This window comes from Anomalospiza imberbis, chromosome 2 (genome assembly GCF_031753505.1).
Source record: "Anomalospiza imberbis isolate Cuckoo-Finch-1a 21T00152 chromosome 2, ASM3175350v1, whole genome shotgun sequence".
In the NCBI taxonomy this organism is placed as follows: domain Eukaryota; kingdom Metazoa; phylum Chordata; class Aves; order Passeriformes; family Viduidae; genus Anomalospiza; species Anomalospiza imberbis.
Window position 1 is genome coordinate 55,228,747 of NC_089682.1, and position 17,386 is coordinate 55,246,132.

General features: G+C 45.4%; 2 protein-coding genes across 6 annotated transcripts in view; one reads left to right on the forward strand and one right to left on the reverse strand.

Annotated features, from left to right (window-relative positions):
* The window catches only part of IGSF11 (immunoglobulin superfamily member 11), a 135,857-nt gene extending 135,563 nt beyond the window's left edge, over positions 1 to 294 (reverse strand). For all 3 annotated transcript variants that reach the window (XM_068181120.1, XM_068181123.1, XM_068181122.1), the window contains exon 1: positions 148 to 294. In XM_068181120.1, coding sequence (XP_068037221.1) covers positions 148 to 289 — 142 coding nt within the window. In that variant the 5' untranslated portion in view covers positions 290 to 294. The remainder of the gene's footprint in view (positions 1 to 147) is intronic.
* Positions 295 to 9,229: 8,935 nt separating this feature from the next.
* On the forward strand, positions 9,230 to 12,034 carry TEX55 (testis expressed 55). Of its 3 annotated transcripts, none has more exons than XM_068181127.1 (4): positions 9,230 to 9,388; positions 10,422 to 10,868; positions 11,139 to 11,201; positions 11,867 to 12,034. In XM_068181127.1, the coding sequence occupies exons 2-4, from the start codon at positions 10,704 to 10,706 to the stop codon at positions 11,918 to 11,920; spliced, it is 282 nt and encodes a 93-aa protein (XP_068037228.1). In that variant the 5' UTR covers positions 9,230 to 9,388; positions 10,422 to 10,703; the 3' UTR covers positions 11,921 to 12,034. The 3 variants fall into 3 exon arrangements, with proteins under 3 accessions (XP_068037228.1, XP_068037229.1, XP_068037231.1); XM_068181128.1 differs by lacking the exon at positions 9,230 to 9,388 and adding an exon at positions 9,435 to 9,578; XM_068181130.1 differs by lacking the exon at positions 9,230 to 9,388 and adding an exon at positions 9,638 to 9,741.
* The last annotated feature ends 5,352 nt before the right edge of the window (positions 12,035 to 17,386 follow it).

The window sequence follows — 17,386 nt, forward strand, 5'->3', positions numbered from 1 at the left end:
ATTTGAGCCAAAAAAATTCCCCTTGCATCCCCAAACCTCTTGCTCAGTCAGTTTTGAGTAGGAAGGGTACATCCATTGACTCTTACCATGGCTCACTTTTAGCATGAAGAACTATAATGAAACTCAGACTCGGAGTCTGTTATTTACCTCTGTGGCTTACACTGCCACCTCTTCTCAGCTGCCCAGCGCAGGAACATTCAGATCCTGATGGATACCACTTGGTATCTGCGAGGGTAGTACTAGGACCAGGAAGCTGCAGCAGTATCCTGCAGTACCTGTTGCTGGTCATGTTACCTGCATGAAGGAATATGTGATGAATTTAGCCTGCAGCTCACAGCAGCCAAGTCCAGGAACCAGCGGTGGGTGATGCCAGCTGTGGAGCTGTCACTCTTCTGGCTCATGGGCAAACAGCTGAGTCTGGAACAGCCATGAGTGGAACAGTGACCCCACAGTGCTAACACAGGCCTTGTTAACCCTGTCAGGAAGGCAGGTTCTCAAAGAAAGTGGCCTTGTTCTTCCATCTGCATCACCATTAGCTGGCTCTCGCCTATACCAGACAGATTGAGGGTTTGCATGGGATCTTATCAGAGGATAAATCAAAGCTCTGAAGTTCATTAAAACAGGGAAGAGGAAGAGTGGACACAAGGAAGACATTTCTGAGAACATATTGCAAGATCAAATCCCTGCAGAGATGGTCAAATTTTATTCTTCCCAGATCATTAGGAATACTCAGTAGATCCTGTAAACTCTCACCAGTGGAAAGGCTAACATAAACCTCAAATAAAGTCTACATGCCAGTTCTCCAGTCACTCAACCTTCCTGTGAGCTGAAGGCAGCAAGGACAGAAAATATTCACAGATTTGGATGTGCATATTCCCATTCTATACTAAGCCACTGTGTGCAAGCAACTCTGCCTTGACCCCTGGGTAACCCTGAGCCCCTTTTCTCAGGCTGAATTGGCCATTACAACTACCAGGCTCACAAAAAAAAAAGTATTCCTATGGCAGAATGAGGAACTAAGAGGCAGAACTTTTCTAATGGGTGCCAATTGTGCTTCTTTGTCAGTACCCAAATCACGCCATATATACATGCACACATGGTGCTGGGCCCATCTTTCTCAATTAGACAAGTTGTGGCTACTTTCTGGAGACAGCTCAGCCTCAGCAAGTCAGAGCTGAACATCTACTTCTCCAAGGCTTAACCAAGTGAGAAATGTGAATGGGGCTCAACCTCTTTCATAGTGCAAGACCACTCTAGACTTACAGAGGAGCAGAAGAGTTGCACTTTCATAACAACACATCCAACACTGGCACAGCATAGCTAATTTCTCTTTTATAAAGGGCTTGAACCAGAGCCAGTGAAGTTTCTCTTTCTCCTCTTTGATTCTTGTTGTCCAGACTCAACTCATTCTTTTCAAGCTAAGCTCTTTATTCAGCAATACCCTCTATTTTGTCAGTGCAGGGAAATTTTACCAGTATAAACTAGGTTATGAGATTGAAAACTAAGTAGTTTTACTGGTGAATATATGGATAGAAATTCCTTTGCCCCTTTGTTTTAGTGATGTTTTGGAAGAGGCTTAAATTAAACCAAAAAGTCATTTATTCTAAAAGAATGCCTGCAGGGGACATAAACCAATAGTGCCTTAATTATGCCTGTATGCTCATTTTGATTGCTTTAATGTTTCTAATTACAGTGTTAACACTTCTCCCATTTGACAAGCAGGGAAGACAATTTGGCTCAACCAAGGAAGCTGGAGCATGGGTTATGGGAGATGTACATCACCTTCCAGAATGGCTTGCTCCTGCCAGCTTGGAAAGAAAGGATGCTCTCATTGGCATTCTGTTATTTCAACTTGTTCTTCCGCTGGGGCACTGATGGGGTAGCATTTTCAATGACAATGCGGTGGCAATGAAAATGCTGCTATTGCCACTTTTGGCAAGAAAATTTTGTGGACATTTGCAGAATCATAGAAAACACAGTTGAAAGAAACGGCAAAGAATGATCTCTGCTTTCCTTGTGGGAGAAGACAAGATTCAGTGTGTTCATCCAAACTTCTCTACAGGCAGAAGGCCTCGAGCCATTTATTCCTGTGCTTAATTACTGTACCATTAGTAAAGGCTTCTTAATGTCTAACGAGATCTTCCTTCTGTTTAAGCCAATTACATATTGTCCTATCCCCCTGGAGACGCAGCACTGATTATTAGTTCAAAGCATGTTAAGGCCAATACAAATTTAACAGCAAAGGCTGGATTGTGATTGAGGTATCTCAAGACTGATACTTACATACATTTGGATGAAAGTCATTGCCTGGACAATTTTAAAGGGGTCTCCATAGATAATGTAAGTGCTAAAAAACTTCACTACAGAAAATTTTAATCCAATTTGTTTAGATGGAAGAAAAGGATGGGAGCTTTGAACTATTGCCTGTAAAAACATGCTTCTCTTACATCCAGAAGAATGTTAATTCAGATTCCTTAACAAAATAATGTGAACTATAATTTAATTGGTAAGCAATAGATGATATTTATATCTTAGTAAATTTAATCAATGTATTGAAATGAGGGAAGGGCTTCTAGTCTCTCAGTTCTAAGATTGCAGCGCCCAAGGTTTAGACATAGCCTCATGATTGGACAAGGTTTTTGTCACCATGTTATTCACTGCTGAGCCAAGACAGCCCATCTAAAACAGCAACAAGGGCAAGAGAAAGAAAAAAACTCCACAGAAGTCAATAAAGTAATGCTTCAGATAAGTGTATCACTCACTTTGTAATCAGTTCCGCCCCATTTTTAATCTCAGATTTAGCTCCTGTGTGTGCTCAGGGCCAAAAATAAACCTTATATTTCACTCTGAAAACACTGAACTTTTAACAGTAAGTGGGCTAACTCCTCTGAAATCAACACTCCTTTCCTGGTTCATTCTCTAATGCCCTCTTTGACCACATCCCAAGAAAGTTGCCAGTATCCATCCTGCCTCCTTCCCACACCCCAAGAAAGAAAGAAAGTTGCCAGTAACCCCAAGAAAGTTGCCAGTATCCATCCTGCCTCCTTCCACCCATCATCCTAGAAGATCACCTGTTTGCAGCATCTGGCTCTCCCTGCTCCCAGGAGAGTACACCTCGTCTGATTTCTGTATGCATCGAGACTGCTCCAGGTTTTCCAGGAACAGTAGTTATTCAGAGACAGGTAGAGCATGCACTTATCCAATCCCTGCAGATTAGAACATTCATGAAAGTTAAGGTAAATTAGCAAAGATGTGAAATGAGTGCATGTGAAAGCATTTAAGCCCTGCGTGGATATATGGAGATAAAGTGACCTTTGCTTTGCTTTTGTTTAATTGTCACCATAGTGAACTATGGCCATTTTCCTTCTGTATCAGAGCCCCCACACTGAAGTTAAGTGCACTTCAACTTCTGCACATTACCTCACGCCTCACACTAATTTGTCTTAACTCCCCATGTAAACAAGCCCTCAGAGGACTGGATTTTTCCTCTCTCATGTGACGGTTCACTTTGTCACAAAGTGAAATGCATTGGAGAAAACCATTTGCAGTGATTTTTTCCTCAGTTGTGCCTGCAGTGACATCATTGTTGTGAATTGCTGCAAACCTTCTCCCTCTGCCTAACTTTATCTGTTTTTTTTTCCTCTTTCACATACCTGTATCAGAACAGTTTATAATTAGCAAAGCACCATCCCTCTATCAGGCAGAGAGGGAACTGCTGGCCTGGTCTACAGGTGAGGTACAGAGATGATCTAGGGAGATTAACTGCTGGGCTAAGGATCACACAGGCTGTCTACATCTGAACACAGAAACCATTTAAACCCAGACCTCTTCTGCCCCTGGAAACATATTTTCTTCTCCTCTCAATGAATTTTTCCTTATTAGAAATAGTCAATGAGCTTCTTCAAACCTCAGGATCATGCCAGTTTTGTGGGAAAGAAAAAAACAAAAATTACTGCCATCTTCATGACTACCATCAGGGGATAAATCTTTCCCTCTCCCTCTCCCCCTTGTATTCCATCCTCTCTTTTTACTTAAGAGCAGTAGGAGACCTTCACATTAAGATACTGAACCCATCACAGTTGGAATAGACAAAGTGAAAAGGGAGGTGATGGAGGCTGAGACAATGTATTTTTAGTCATTTCGATGAATTATGGAGATGTGAAGCTGATAATTTATTGAAGAAGGGAAACGGGGGACTCTATGTAAATGTTTTCAGATGAATAATTAATGTGCCTTTCTAGCATCAGGGGGTCTTTAATTAAAGCCTCTGTTAAACAAGGGAAGGCAGACAGGCCTGGCTCTGTGCAGCAGCTAATTGCACCTTTCCCATGTACAGCTACGATTCAGAGACAAAGTATCATTTGCATCAATAAAGACTGACAGATCCTACCTAACGTGAGTGGTGGGAGGCTGCAGAGGCCAGCTGAGGGACCCCAGGGCTTAGGTGGTCTGCATCATATTTTAAATTAGCTTGGCATACAGGCCAAATAAGGGGGTGTGGGGAAGAGAGGGTAAAGAGGGTACTGTGGCCACAGGTCTTTGAGGAATGCAGAAAGCCCCTCAGAACCATCTGTAGATTACAGCCTCTTCAAGAGGGACCTACTGACAGAGTTATCCAGGGTCTTGCTGTCACTGCGGGATACATTTGCCTTCCAAAACCCTGTTCCGTATCATGCCTGCCTCCCTGTTCCAACGCCAGGAATGTGTTCACAGCAGAGGGGAGCACAGCAATGAGGCAGTGTTCACAAGGATGGAGCAAAAAGGCAAACCAGAGTCTTCCCAGTACCCAGCCTCTGTCTTTATGTCCAGCATCTTCCACAGGCACCACTCCCTCAGCTGAACTTCACATCTGGACTCTTCCTTCAGGGGTTTCACAGCTGATGGAGGTAGGATTGGATGAAGGTTCACTGTGGACTTTAGCCAGAACACAGCATCCCCTCTCTCTCATGCCATATGATGGTGAGACCGAACTTAAGCCCTCTGCCTTACGAGGACTGGGCCTCTCAGAAGGTCAGTGATTATTTTCCAAGAGAACATATAAAACCATAATAGTTTCAGGAACTAGAATGGGACAATTAAGGAATGACAAAACCTGTCCCAGTTAATACTGCTGAGGAGCTTTTAATACAATCCCAAATTCGACTTATTTAAATGCCATAGGAACAGCAGGAAAATTTCCAAACAGGGAACAAAGTCTTTTTTTCCTTGAGAATGTTATCTAAACTAGACACTGATTAATTACTTTTGACACCTTGGCAAAGAAACTATCCCACTTTTTTCATTCATCTTTATCTCCAGTAATATTCCTGGTAACATTACAAATGAGGGGAAAAGAGTCAGCTGAAACTTTATTTTTAACAGAAAGGGTTAAATCTAAGGTAGGCTAAACAGCCTCCCAAAGCAAGTATTTCCAAACACAGAAGCTAATAACCTCTTTCCTGCACTGCTGAAGACTGGACTGAAGGAGACCTTGAGGGGTTACCTAGTCCCTGCTAGTCATCTACAAAAGAGGTTTGCCTATCCTGTTGCCCCCACTTTCTGAAGTCATACTTGAGGCACTCCCTTTCAGCAAACTTTGAGCAGAAAGACAATTCAGAGAACACCCCTTCGAGAAAAGTCTCACTGATTTCTGCAAACATCTTGGTTTTCAGAGAAGCCCCGAATCTTCGTTATTGAGAGCATGTGTCTTCTGTTTGCCCACACCAATGCTCTTGACAGGCCTGACATGCCTGCGAGCTCAGCGAAGGTTTACTGCTGTGCTTTGCGGAGGCAAGTGCTGCCAGAAGGTCTCGGAGGCTGCCGCACTCCGAGGTGCGAGCAGCTACGAGGCTCTGCTGCTCTCTGCTGGGAAATGTGGGCAGAGCCCGGGCTGCAGGAAGTGCAGAGGGAAGAGCTGCATTTGCCAGCACACACTCAGAGCCACCTGTACAAGCACAGACACCTGGGTACGGTCTCCTCTTCAACATCACTGCCAGATGCACACCCACATCAAAGTTTGCTGGTACAGGAGCAGTCTGGGTGCAAATCAGCAGCCCCAGCCACCTCTCTTCCCCTTGCCCTCTACCTCATGCAGGAGCTGGCTTTCTCCACTCTCTTGCACTAACACCTGCTCTCATCCCCGCCTATTTTTTTCTCAAAGACCCTCTGGATCGAGGGCAGAACAATTAACCCACCACTGAGGTAAGGAACCAATGTGCTGGACAGCCTCATGACCCCCACAGTCACCGGTCAGGACACAGATGAGCAGAGGCGTCTCTCCAAGGACCCCAAACCTCTGCCTCACAGCCTGGGTTTTTTCTGATCATTGCTCCATGACCTAAAGCTGCCCTTTGTTCACCAGAGCTCAGGAAGGCTTTAACTATGTCTGGCCACAACTGTGCAAAAGCCCAGGTCAGAGAGTTTTGGGGCTGCAGTGTACAGAGAACCATGAGGCCCCAGCTGTGGGTATCAACTGGGCTGCCACAGCTTATGGATCATGTGGCAGGTGAGCTCCCTGCTTTGGCCACCAACCCCAGCCTGGGGGAAACCCCAGCTTCAGACAGCAAATCCCACACAAAGGAGAGGAACAAATATCCCAGCATGGTGCTGACCAAGGCCCTTTGCCCTTTTAAGCAATGACACTTAAATTTGCTGATATGTTTCATCCCATGCATCTCATTACGATTTTCAAGTAGCGGATAAGGCGACCGGAATTTGAGATAGGCATTTTCAGGATTTGGCTATTATATAGGTATATTTACAGCTCAATAAAATAAGAAGAAATATTCAAAGTAAACAGTCTGTGGAAAGTGATTTCTTCTACTCTCCACTGCAGACTTGCAAGAAACCAATCAAAGAGACTCAAGAGTGGTTGGAGCGTAATTTATTAACCCAAAAGGGGCCGCATTGTTAACCAACATTATTTATAGTGAGCAGCTCAACCGTCTCTACTGAACAACTGTGCAATACTGCAGGGACAAATGCGGTGAGTTACTACAGAGATAGGACAAAACCAGCAGCAGGTCTTTGTTACAGCTGTTAGAAAAAGCGTCCCCAGGAGACAGACACTGAATCTCTAATGGCTATCTTATTTCTCTGACAATTTATTTAAGTTTTAACTTAACAGCAGGAATGATAGCCACAGTTACACAGTGACTCCCAATAAAGGAGTGTATTGCTAATCTGCAGCTGGTGTTTTCTTATTTATTTCAAAGTCTTTAAGTTCCAGACTTAGCATATGGTGCCATATAAATAATGATATAATAATATGCTTTTGCTTTCCATGTGCCTGTGTAGAAAAAAAGCCATGTGATTTATCTTGCATGAGCATTGTATTTAAGACATTATTTTGCTCAGAATTTTTAATGCATTTAAAATGCATCTTCTGGTTTTTTTAATCTGTTCTTTTGAAAGAATAAACAGAGCGGTGATGTTTATTTAATAGAGTCATTCATCTTACTTCCCTGTGCAAAATTCTAGCTTTCCAGACCTAGCAGCCAGATCCCTGCAGTAGGCAGTGGGGTTGAAAATGGAGAGATCTGCTGTTTACCAATGAGGCACAGATGAAAGGAACACATGGGGCTGGAGATTTACCCACAGCACAACACTATTTGAAGCCAGCAGGCAGCTGAGAACTGCTTAGTCCCATCCAGTAGCGGATAGAGAGGAGAAACCCATGGGAGAAGTCCTGCAGGGAGTCATGCTGTGGAGAACACAGCTCTGGGATGGCTCAGCACAAAACCACCAACACAACTGACCAGCAACATAACTGATACCAAGATGCCTCCTTCAGATAAAACTGTATCAGCAGTTATAAAAAGCCGGCAGTCCCATGCTGTCTGGAACCATCAATGTCACATGGAGAAATGGGAGATGCAAGAAGGGATCAGAGAGGGAATGACCTGGCATCCCATGAGTGCAAACAGTAGTGCTCCAGTGCAAGACCAACTGAGTGATCAGCATGGCTATGCTGAGGATATGGACAGCACTGTCATGAACCTGGTACTGGAGCAGTGAGGCAGCTGTTTTTCTTAAAAGGCCAATGGCATAACCTGAAAAACACACACAGAGTGAACTGCTCTGAATGGAAGTGACATCTGTAAGTTTAGAACAGCTTTTGAAGTCCTGTATCTCCCCTCCTCTCATCCCCATAAGCCCCCATGGCATTTTCAGCCAGTTGTTTCAAACCCAGCTCTTGTCAGACTGGAGCATGAACCAGAATATGTCAGAAGCTGGTTACTGTGGTAACCCAGCAGAGCTTTTATCTTTATCCTTTCATCTCCTCTTTGGGGAAAACTGGCAGTCTGTTTATTTGCTTTTTCTGACGAAGTTCATCACACGGAACACAAAATGTCTGGATCTGTGTAAAACTGAGGACAGGAGAAAGTACCTCTCACATCAGTGTACATGGAAATATTTCTCTCAGCACTCTATTACCCTACTTCTTGCTTCCCTGCCTTCCTGTACAAGCTATTAAGACATGTCATTTTCCAGGACTGAGACCAGAACTAGAACCAAAACCAGAACCAGAGCTAGGACCAGGGCCAGGGCCAGGGCCAGGCACCACCAGTGACATCCTGGCCTGCATCAGGAACTGTGTGAGCAGCAGGACCAGGGCAAAGATTGTCCCCCTGTACTCAGCACTGGGAAGGCCACTCCTCAAATCCTGTCTCTTCTGAATCAAGCCCTCTTCTGGGGCCCTTCACTACAAGATACTGAGGTGCTGGAGAGAGTCCAGAAAAGTCAACGAAACTGGTGAAGGGTTTGGAGCACAAGTCCTACAAGGAGCAGCTGAGAGAGCTGGGGGATGCTTAGTCTGGAGGACAGGAGGCTCAGAGGGAACCTTATCACTCTCTACAACCACCTGTAAGCAGATTGTAGCCAGGTGGGGGTTGGTCTCTTCTGCCAGGCAACCAGCGATAGGATAAGAGGACACAGTCTTCAAGCTGCGCCAGGGGAGGCTTAGGGTGGACATCAGGAAGAATTTCTTCACAGAAAACGTAATTAGACATTGGAATGGGCTGCCCAGGGAGGTGGTGAAGTCACCGTCCCTGCACATGACTAAGCAAAGACTGCCATGGTCCGGCTACCATGGTGGCGCACGGCCATCGGCTAGACTCGTTTGGAGCTCTTTTCCTACCGACGAACTCCAGGATTCCCCCCGCCTCCGCCTTGGAATTCCGCCCGGCAATTCCGCCCTCACCCAAGATGGCCGCGCGGCACTCAGCGCCCGCGCGACGCCGACGGCACCGCGCGCGGAGGCACGTGACGGCGGTTACCCCGGCAACCGCCGCGGCTTCCCGCGCCCCCCCACCTCTCCCCCGGCTACGGCGAGCGGCGAGCGGCAGAAAGAGCCGGCGCAGGCGGGGGGCGAAGCGCCCCCTGCCCTTCCCTGCAGAGCCGGGGGCAGGTGAGGGAGAGCCCCGGCCGGGGACTGCTTCCCCCGCTCCCCTGGGTGCACCGCCCCGCCTCGCCCCCTGCCCTTCCCTGCAGAGCCAGGGGCAGGTGAGGGAGAGCCCCGGCCGGGGACTGCTTCCCCCGCTCCCCTGGGTGCACCGCCCCGCCTCGCCCCCTGCCCTTCCCTGCAGAGCCGGGGGCAGGTGAGGGAGAGCCCCGGCCGCGAACCGCTCTCTCCGCTTCCCTGGCTGGACCGGCCCGTCCCGGCCTCCCACGGCCCACTGCCTCCCTTCTGCACGAAGCGAACCCCGTTGTCAACAACCCGTTGTCCCCAGGAACTTCACCCTCCTTCCCAGTTCCAGGAGGGTGAGCGCAGCTCCTGCCCCGCCTCGGTCCTCCCCCAGCACCCCGCTGCAGGCAACATTGCAGCAACCGGGACTCGGGATGGGAGGAAGAAACAGGGCAAGACTGCCCGCACGCAGTCACAAGTGTAGGGATGGGAGTGAGGGGCGTGGACACAGCACAGTCCACGGCCAGCTGCTCAAGGGGTAGATGGATAAAGCTTGCACAAATTTCACCTGCTGCTGTCAGGCAGCAAACCTGGAGCTGCACCAAGCAGGAAATGAGGCAGGAGCTGAGGGCCACCACAGTGCAGGCAGCGTGCATGTAAGAGGGCTCACCAAGAGTCACAGGCAAGGAAGGGTCACGAGTCAGGTCTGGGATCCATCCAAGGGACTTGCATAGACACAAAGCTACCTAGAATGTACACTCAGAGTCACCCTAGGAAAACTGGTCAGTGAGGATCAGGCACAGATACAACTGCTGCATAGTTCAGATCAGTTCTGAAGGCTTGGGCCAGAGCTTAAGTAGAGTTCCTGTGATCATGCAGAAGGTGCAGGTGGGGCCAGTCACAGAAATAAACCCTATTAGTGCATGCTTTAAGTGTGGCTGCAGCATATTTGCAGAGGATGGAGTAATGTGCTGTGTCTAGTCTGTGGAGATAGATGTTTAAAATACTTGTGTTCTTTATCTGCTAAATATTGTAGCAAGGGTTCAACGATCATTCAGAATCTGAAGTGGAGGAATCTGAGGACCACACACCTATAGTTGAATCCCCACCATCACTGGATGACTTACCTGGTGTGGAAGCACCAGCCTCTGCAGCCCAGCCATCTGTAGTGGAATTGTCAGTATCTGCAGACCAGCTGGCTGTCAAGAAGCGACGACTTTCTGATCACCACTTCCTGCTCATCGTTTAGTCTGCATCCAGGGAAAGCTCACCTGAGATCAGATCACCTGTGGGTGAACTTCCAGGTTTCAAAGTCAAGATGCACACCTCTGAACCCACACAGGATGGCAGTAACCCCATTGAGACTGTGTTGTCAGCAGCAGAGATTACATTTGAATCATTGGAGAATCCAGAGGCTTCTGGAGATCCCTATCAAGTTGCCATGAATTATGTGGAGGAACATAAAATTCTACAGATATTTCAGGTGAAATACATATTTCTTGTCTCCTTCCAGATGCTTATGTAAGAAGCTTGGCCTAAAGTTATCTTGAACTAAATTATCCCTTCCTCAGACCCCTCCTTGTCCTGTGCTTTCTTAAGTATAGACTTAAGAAAAAGCTGTAGAAAAGGACCTTAGATCATTTTTGGTGTCTGAAGACATTCTTGCTTTTTAAAATGCAGATGGTATTGGAACAGGACGTGCAGGCACCCATCTATCCAAGGATCAATAATTCTTTTCTTCTGTCTGTCTCAGGATATCACAGAAAAACTGCTGATCCATAAGCCTGATGACCCCTTGCAGTTCATATTGCTGGAGGTAGGGTGCCTTGCTGCGGCTCTGTGGGGACAGGCTCAGCTTTGCTGAGCACACCAGAATCATGGTCAGTCCAGAACTGTTTCCCTGACTGTGTGTCTGCTGTCTGTCTGTCTGGGAGGAAGAAAAGCACAGGCAGCAGCAGAGTGCCAGAGTGCAAGGGACCATGTGTGCTCTGAGAGGAAGGAAAGGTATGGGAGGGTGCAGGAAGAATGGGGTGAATGTGCCCTGAAATTACCGAAAAGTGAGGGCAGCTTAATGACAGAGATCTCTGTGACACTACTCTAGCTGCACCTATGCCAAACTGGGTGGGAGCACTTTTTCTGCCCACACCCCCCTGTTCAAGAGAGCTGTCTCTGCTGATCCTACAGGGTATTAAAACACAGGTAATTCAAAATCAGTGAAGTGAAACAATAGTTTGGGAGCGAGTTAGAAGTGTGGGTTGCTTCTTGGGAGGAAGAGGTTTGAAGAAAAAGCAGACAGAGGAAAAGAGTGAGTGTCTTCATTGCCCTCTAGTCAGTCAGGAGAGGCACCATCTTTGAGGTTTGCTGCTGGGTTCATGGTGCACTAAGCACAAAACCTCCAGAGGAATGGCAGGGTCAGTTCTGGGCATCAGTGTGAAAGCAAATAAACTCCCAAATGACTCTTTTTCTTTTCCTTTTGCCCAGGTGCAGTCTATGATAAATGCCCGGCAAGCAGAACCAGAGAAACTATCGGACTAGAACAAAGATGTGTAGGTGTTTCTAGAAGAGGCCTTGTGCACTCCTTTTGGCCCCCAGTGACCTTGCTGTTGTGGTATTGCCACACTATGCCTTCACAGCACCATGTAGTCATTAGCAACTTGGAAAAGATCTACTTGTCTTTCTCTTGCCTGGTTTCTCTGTTTTTTATCCTTGTGCTTTCCCCTCCCCTTGGGCTTAAATCCTGCAACCAAGTTTTTGGAATCACAGACTGAGATCTAAGTGTGTATGGATCTGCATGCACATATGGCACATCTTGAAGAGGCAGGTCTGCTGAACTTCTAGGCATATAAATGCATAAATCTCATATTTAGGCCACTCCACACTCTGCCTCTCTGTGCAGCGAAACTTCACAACTCAGACAACGCAAGGACAAAAGCAAGTAGAGTTAAAAAGCAGCCCTGGACAACCCACAACCTTCTTTTTTCATGCTGCATTGGTGGCTTAGTGTGTCCAGTTATGCAGCAGCACCAATGTCTATCTCATACTTTGATAGTTTGTGTCTGGGCTTTCCCACTGAGCCCCCAGAGCTCCTCTATCGCAAGAAGCTGTCTCTCTGTCTCTTCCACACACTGGGATACAGCTGTCTCATCCCTGCTGGACACTGATCAGTGTGCTTTTTGGGGTGGCCCTGCCTGTATCATTGTAAGTACAGTGTATAACCAGAACAGTAAAGCAACAGTTGCACACACCCTTTATGCTTTCAGGAGTCACTCAGGAATGTGGGAGGTGAATAAAAGCAAACAAACCAAAACCAAGCACTGGTAGCCCATAGAATTAAGAGTCAAGGTACATTTCACAAGCACATCATTTGAACTGTGTTTGATTTTTGAAACACTTACAATCCTTATTTTCGTACTATCCAAGTATCTGCTTCTACCCTGTAAAAAAAAAAAAAATTTTTCTTTCTTTTTCTTGTCTCTTGCCTGACAATTATTGAAAATGTGCAACAGATCATACTGTTATTTTGGCTTAATAGATTGTCTATATGAAATAGATGCCAGAAAGGATTTTTATGTCACTACAAGCTTTTCTCTTTTTTAGGCAAGCACTCTCATTTCCTGATGAATGGTGGTGTATTCCCAAATGACTGTTTCTATAACTATGAAGAGAGCACCATAAAAACTTGCATCCATCTATTTTTTTAAAAATAATATATGATGACTGGGTTGTGTGATTCTACACAGCACAGCTTGGGCGCCAAAAGTCTGGGAATAACAGAGGGCAAGTATTTGGCATACAAATTCCTTGTGTGTGATGAGTTTTCTTTCTATCTGAGTTTCTCAAAAAGGATCAGTTAACTCACATGTTTCAAGATTGAAGGCAGGTAAGCACCCCTATCATTCATAGGGAAGGGAGTTTTTCAAGGTTATTGTGAGCCTAAAGATGGCTCTAGATTCAGATTAAATCTTGATTGGTTTTATAATAGTTTTAATGTAGACTTAGGCATCTAGGTTCCACTGCAGCAGTGATATGCTTTTGAAATCCCTACTTATCTCCAGCAACTGGAAAAATCTGACACTGAGAATCTGAGATTGATCTGCATACAAATTCTTGACCAAAAATGTATCAGGCTGAAAAACTATGCATACATGCCCTGTCCTAATGTATCTCTGTGGAACAGGAAATGTATGGAAGATGAAGATAGTGTTTGAAGTCTTCTCATCTCTATGGTCATTTGTCAGCACATTGTCCCAGGAGATGGAGAAGCTGACATGTCTTTGAATTTTGTTGCAGAACAGGATTAGGGTGCCTTGGGTTACAGCCTCCACTGTGTATTTCCTGCCTCTGACACTTGGGTATTGCAGTTTGTTTTTGTCTTTTGCTTATGAAAAGCTTTTGACCTGTAATATGTTCTCAGACTATAAGTATATGCCTTCAACTTCATGTCAGCATTAAGGGAGTTATGCAAGGGAAGATCCTTAATTCCTATCTCAGGTAGGTTGAAATGAGCTGGAAAGCAGTCTTCTTACAGATGACAGAAGTTTTGCAAGAGAGGCCGTACCCAGTGTTCCTCAGTAATCTCAGGGTCACAGTTTTCCTTTGGTGGCCTGGCCACCTCATCTCATGCTAACAAAGTTGATGTGTGGCTGCAAGAATTCCTCCCCAGTACACATAAGAAAGAAGCATCTGTCTTGTCTGTTTCTCAGAAAAGAGAAACAGTGTTTTCTGTTCTTTCTATGAAGGAGAGGTCTTTCTCCTTTGAGGAGCAGTTTTCTACAGATGAATGAGGCTGTACCCAGGACAAGCTCTGTGGGGCTGGAGTTGGCATGTGTAGATGGCATGATACTGGGGAAGGCAGTGGGCCAAGGAAAATCCTTCAGCATTCAGAGTTTGGTGGGGGAGGACATGTATAATCTCTGAGCAAGGACTTAGATCAGAAATCTTGGAGAGCTTACCATGAGCTAAGGAGAAATGTCACTTCCTTCCCCTCAAGCCTCTCAGATGATCGAATTTAATTTTATAAAAACAAAATAAGATCCTCCAGAATGTTTGCAGATAACAGTGTTTAAGGTAGTGCCACACAGCTGTATTTTTTGATCTGCTTCAGAATTATTCTGAAAAATACACTCTAGCTCTAGAAGAGAATCTACTTCACATTAAGGCACTGCTGTTTGTGTATAAGAAGGCTTTCCTGTGCTGAAGAAAAGAAGAAAAGTTATATTTAAAATGGAAACTTTTACTGTAGCCTTAATTCCAGAGTGACTGTCCCTTTTCCACAATTTCTTTCCAAAACCATTGGATCCTTATTTCTTTTTTGTAAGTGGACATTTATCAACATGACATTAAACTGTCATTAAATTTCTTGCCTTGAGTGCTCAGAAGGAATTAGCAGTTCCTCGTGTGTAACCGAAACTCTTCCATATAAGTCCTTAGAGCACACTAGTCACAGCACATTTGAATGCCCTCCAGAGTGCTAAGCAACGTGACTAACATCTGCTGTTTGCTCTTTCTCCTCTCCACAAGGGAAATGGCTGTGCACTGAAGTGCATTCTTTTAGAAAGGGTGGTTTGGGATTTTTTTACCACACCTGTGTACTTCTAATGGATAAGTCATGAAATGGAAGGTGTGGAAGTTGGAGGTAATTTGTAGTTCCCAAGGATGATTCCTCTGCAGTATGAGCTGGGTACTGAGAAAACACATTATTTTCAAGGAAGAGTTTTTTTTGTTCCGTGGACAGGCACAGAGGTGCAACACCCAGTTAATCTGCCAAATGGCATGGTCTTATGATGCCCAGACTGTTTCTGTTGTGAACCTTGTGCTCCTCCAGAGGCAGGATGCAGAGGAGACAATCAGGAGGAAAGTGCAGTCCCTGTTAAATAGGTCTCTTGGACCAATACATCAGTTTCTTTTTCTGACATCTCTGTACGGAACTTGAAAAGACTCAGCTGCCCCAAGTAATACTGAAGTTGTCTGTGTACTGCTTCTAACCAATGGGGAAAAAAAGTTGTAGCAGGTGATTAAAAATCCTTTGAAAAGTTCACACAGCCTCTGCTCTGGTTCTTAGGTGGAGGGCAAGATCTCCCTTCAATGGGCAGCTGCTTACAGCATGAGACATTTCATTGTGACTCACTGGATATGAATCACTGCTATATAACACCAACTTTAAGCTAGTTAAATGCCATTGATTTCAAAGTTTCACAGTCATGTGGAACTCATAGTAGGCAGCAGCAACTGCTTTCATGTCTGAAATGGAAGAAAATAACCTCTGGGTAAAGTCCAACAAAGAGCTTAGCTAAAGAGAGCTCTAGCTGAAGACTGGAGAATGTGGAAGTGTTTGGAAAGGGAATATACTGAGGCAAATTGATCAAACCCTGTCTGACATGCCTCCAGGTTGTATTCCAGGGAAAGCTTCTCTTGACCATTCTTTCATCCAGATGAAATGCAGGAGAAAATGAAGAAACATTTCCTTAAGGTCAGGCATTATTATCCATGGCTGCATTCCTTTTCTGGGGACTGTCCTTATGGACAACACTGATGTAGCAGCATCACCAAAAGCTCACGGCCACAGTTTAACATACAATAATTAAAATAAGAACTTTGAGTTGTTGAAGAGACATGGATTGTATGAATAGTCATTCATCATCTCCTGGAGAAAGGCGGTGGGGTGGAATGTCACTGCAGAACAGATGAATTTAGGCAAAGCAGATGCAAGAGATTTCTGTATATATAATTCAACACTGGAAACTGTGGACACCCCAGCAGTTGGTCTGTTTTAGAAATTCCTGGTATGAATGAATGCAGTGGCTCTTCTCCCTCAAGGCTATCATCTCAATTCCCCATGCAACTCCTCTCACAGATGGGAATAGCTCACCCTCCTTTGTCACAGACCTTATTGTTCTCAAGCACTGGGAAGGACCTCTCCATGGCTTACTCATCTAGGAGTCTGGGGTAAACTATCTTCCAGGGCAGAAAAGAGGAGAAACTGCTGGTGTCATGTCATAAAGGCAAGAGGTGGAGGAACATACAGCTGCAGAGAGCCAGAGTTATAAAGGTGCACAGCTATCTAGTGTATTTCTCAAAATAAAAAAGGAAGCATTGTAGCTAAGGGAGTGCAAGTCTCAGTTTACACTTGCCATGGAAACTTCACTATAAACTTGCAAGTCTTTAAGGCAAATGCCTTATTTAGAATCATGTGGTCCAACCTCAAAAATTATTATTAACTGGGAAGCAGGATACATGTTAGGGTTAGGCAGTTTGTAAGGAAAAGAGGTGACCTCTGTCCTTCCTCCTTCCTGTTCCTCAGCTTAACTTCTAACATAAAACAGGAAACGGGTGAATAAAGGATGTGTAATACTGCAATTGTTTGTTAATGAAAAAAACACATGTCATAACCAGCCTTTGAAGAAAAACAGTTCCCACCTTGAGGAGCTTTTGGAGTTTGAACAGGTGAGTAGACATTAGGGGGAAGGCTATATTGCATGCAGGCAAATACAGCCTCCCTACGTTTTACCCCATTAGGTGATTAAATCCTTGTAAATGAAGAGCCAAGCCCTTTAAAAAGGTAGAAGCTGAGCAGGGCCCAGCCCACCTTTTCCTAGTTAGCTTCCATAGACCTCTTAGTAGTTGGTCTAAGCGTTCCTGGCTTTTCAGAAATCACGTCTGGAAAACAGCGTTGGAGTAGCAGGTTAAAAAGCATCTTGAACTAAAAAAAAAAACCAGAATAAAATGTAACCTTTCCTATGTGAGCCCATGAGAGGGCAGCACAGACCGGCTGAGCCTTTGCTAAAGGCTATTCAGGGGCATGAGTTTACATCCAGCCATGGAGTAGCTACAAGCAGAGGTGAAAAGATCTGTGTAGAAGGGCTAGATGGCCTACAGCACAAGCTCATCCGTCGTCCACCTGAAACTGAAACGCAGGTGCAGCTTGGTACAGGCTTGACCGGGTCAGACCCCAGGCGCATGGCAGGGTCTGAGTCTCACAGCGTTCTCAGGGAAGTTTCCCAT